Source organism: Fragaria vesca, linkage group LG3 (assembly GCF_000184155.1).
Source record: "Fragaria vesca subsp. vesca linkage group LG3, FraVesHawaii_1.0, whole genome shotgun sequence".
In the NCBI taxonomy this organism is placed as follows: Eukaryota; Viridiplantae; Streptophyta; class Magnoliopsida; order Rosales; family Rosaceae; genus Fragaria; species Fragaria vesca.
Window position 1 is genome coordinate 24,875,462 of NC_020493.1, and position 2,610 is coordinate 24,878,071.

Consider the following 2,610-nt stretch of genomic DNA (forward strand, 5'->3'; position numbering starts at 1 on the left):
TTTATTTTAGGAGTTAGAGTGAGGGTCTCGACCATATAGATCTACTTAGTTGATTTATCTATGTGACAGTATACATGGGACTTATAGATTACTAAGAAAAATATATAAAACTCAAATATCAATTAAAAAGAAAGTAAATTCAAACAAAAGAATATCGATTGACATTTTAATCTGTAATTTTTTTCTTTCTCTTTTTAGAGTCTTTTAGGCCCCGTTTGTAACCAAGAAAAAAAAAATATCGATTGACATACGCGAACATTGTGTTTTATTGAGCTAGTAAACTAGTAAACCAATACAGTAAATGGTGAATACATCAAATGAGCATGTTTTAATTCAGCTAGTGAAACAGTACGTTAACAATGATTACATCAATTAAATCTTGCTTGATAATGCTGCAGCCACAGAAGCGAAATCTTTTACAGCATTGTTCCACTTAGTTAGAAGAGAACGGCCGTGAAAACCACGTTCGCATGAATCAGCCTTACCAACAACGTCATTCATGAGTTGCGTCGCCTTGCCGGCATCTCCGCCCTTAGCCGCATCCTCGGCTTGGGGTATGTCATCTCGAACAACGACAACATAATTTTCTCGACAATCACTTACAGGTTTGGTTTTACTTAGCCGACCGATCTGTTGCATGGCATCAGATGCCTTAACTTCGACTTCACCGACCATTATAAAGGCAAAATCATTCACATCACCCCCTTCACTTCGGGGGTCTGCTCTGAGAACGGAGACACAGAGGACGGGCTTTGGTGTCCCTTTGCATGTGTCATCAATAAGATCGTTGCAATGACTCGTTCGAACAAAGGTGCTTTGAATCAAAAATATGAATACCACTATTAGAGATGTTGATTACTTCATCTTTATGATGTTGTGGGGAAATTTTGATATACTATCTACCTGAGCTCATACTTCATATATAGGGGTGCAAGTAATTAAACTTGCCAATAAATCTCATCGGATTTATGATTATTATTTTTTTGAGGGGATTTATGTTTATTATTTGTCCTATAAGAAATTTGTAGACTAAACCTATGTGTCATGCCACATAAATAAAAATATTAATTTCCAATTCTTCATAATATATCTTACCATCATAATATTGCATTCATATCACTATCCAAAAAGACTGTGTTACCCCTTAATGCAAATTTATTTACAAATGTTCAATTGTTCTGATTAAAAAGACGTTTGTGTCATTGAAAACTTTGTTACTTCTTTATTTTTCATTTTATACTTGGTTGTGGGCATGGGGTCAGAGGTGTCCATGGTGGGTTTTGGCACAGGGAAGGCCATGGTATGGTGGTGGAATTGAAAAAGAATGGTAGAGGCTATGAGGTTGATGGTGAATTTTGTGCAGGTGGCGGAATAGGAGGTGGTAGAATTAGAGGTGAGCGGTGGATTTTGCAGGCATGGAGGCCATGATGTTGGTGGTGAATTTGGGGAAGATAGATGTGTTTGTGGAAAAATAGGGGAAGACGAGAGAATCGGCGATAGATTTAGAAAATGTGGTGGCATGGGAGGCGTGAGATGGGGATTAAATATTGTTCATCATCAAGAAATCTTAACACGTAACAATGCGCGGGTGGTATCTAAAGCACTGTTAGACATGTTTTATTTACTAGTGCATATATATATTCATTACTATTTCGTCTTTCGAAAGCATCTAAGAAAGCAGGAGACATGTATAAAATGATTAGCTTAAGGCTTTTGAGTCTTGTTATGTCAGTTTGGTCAGATAATCAGCATTTCTCCATTGTCTTTGCATTATCTTTGCTTTCTCTACAACATTGTGAAGTGCTACGAATTGTAGAGATTGAATCGAAGCTATTGGATGCTACAAATTTTAGTAGCTCTTGATAATAACTTACTCTTTTACCAAATTTTTTCTCGATGTAAACAAGGGCTCATTTTTTCTCTCTCGACTTGTTCCGTATAAGTAGGAACTAGGCTTCGCAAAAGAAAATTTTCTCTCCTTCTCGTCCAGCTGCGCTGGGGCGTTGGCGCCGATCTTTGGTTTTGCCGACGTCTGATCGCTGTGGTTGGATGAAATTTACTGATTGATGGATGTGGTCCAGGCTCAGAGGACAAGAATGGAGAGGTCCTTTCTCAGCCTTAGTCAATTTGGGACGACGACTGCTGCATCCTTGTTTGGGGGGCCGCCATGGATTAGAAATGGATCGGTTATATACCGGGTTATGTCGGCGGATTGCGACAGTAAGGGGTCTTTGGTACACGATGATTTTTGGATCGGATCAGCGGCCTATCGGGAAGGATATTGGGGATAACTTGGTGGATCCAGGTTCGGCTCTGCTTTATGGGTTTGATGAATTTGTAAACTATTTTATAAGATATTGATGGCTTGAGAGTGAGAGGAGCATAGCGAATTTCTTGAGCTTCGATCCTCTAAACTTCTAGAGGGGTCTTTATGGAAGGAAGAGTGTCTTACATCCCTTGTGGAAGTTGCACTCCTTATAGGTGATAAGGCTTAAGTAGGTGTCACACCCCAATTTTTTTTAGAAAATATATATATATTTTTGTTTTTGAGAAAAGTTCACCAATGGTCTCCCAACTCTTGTGTCAAAGTCAAAATGATACCTGAACTTT

The 2,610-nt window shown here is 38.6% G+C and overlaps 1 protein-coding gene across 1 annotated transcript; it reads right to left on the bottom strand.

Annotated features, from left to right (window-relative positions):
- Positions 1-372: 372 nt before the first annotated feature.
- Positions 373-1,299, bottom strand: LOC101305255 (cell wall / vacuolar inhibitor of fructosidase 1-like). Its single transcript, XM_004296177.1, has 2 exons — positions 1,241-1,299; positions 373-814 (listed from the first exon to the last, which is right to left on the bottom strand). The coding sequence occupies exons 1-2, from the start codon at positions 1,297-1,299 to the stop codon at positions 373-375; spliced, it is 501 nt and encodes a 166-aa protein (XP_004296225.1).
- Between the last annotated feature and the right edge of the window lie 1,311 nt (positions 1,300-2,610).

Bases quoted from the DNA above. Each gene is read 5' to 3' on its own strand.
- LOC101305255 (XM_004296177.1), bottom strand. From the start codon at position 1,299: ATGGCCTTCCCTGTGCCAAAACCCACCATGGACACCTCTGACCCCATG. The intron at 815-1,240 runs GTATAAAATGAA...TTTGATTCAAAG, and splicing joins GACCCCATGCCCACAACCAA to CACCTTTGTTCGAACGAGTC.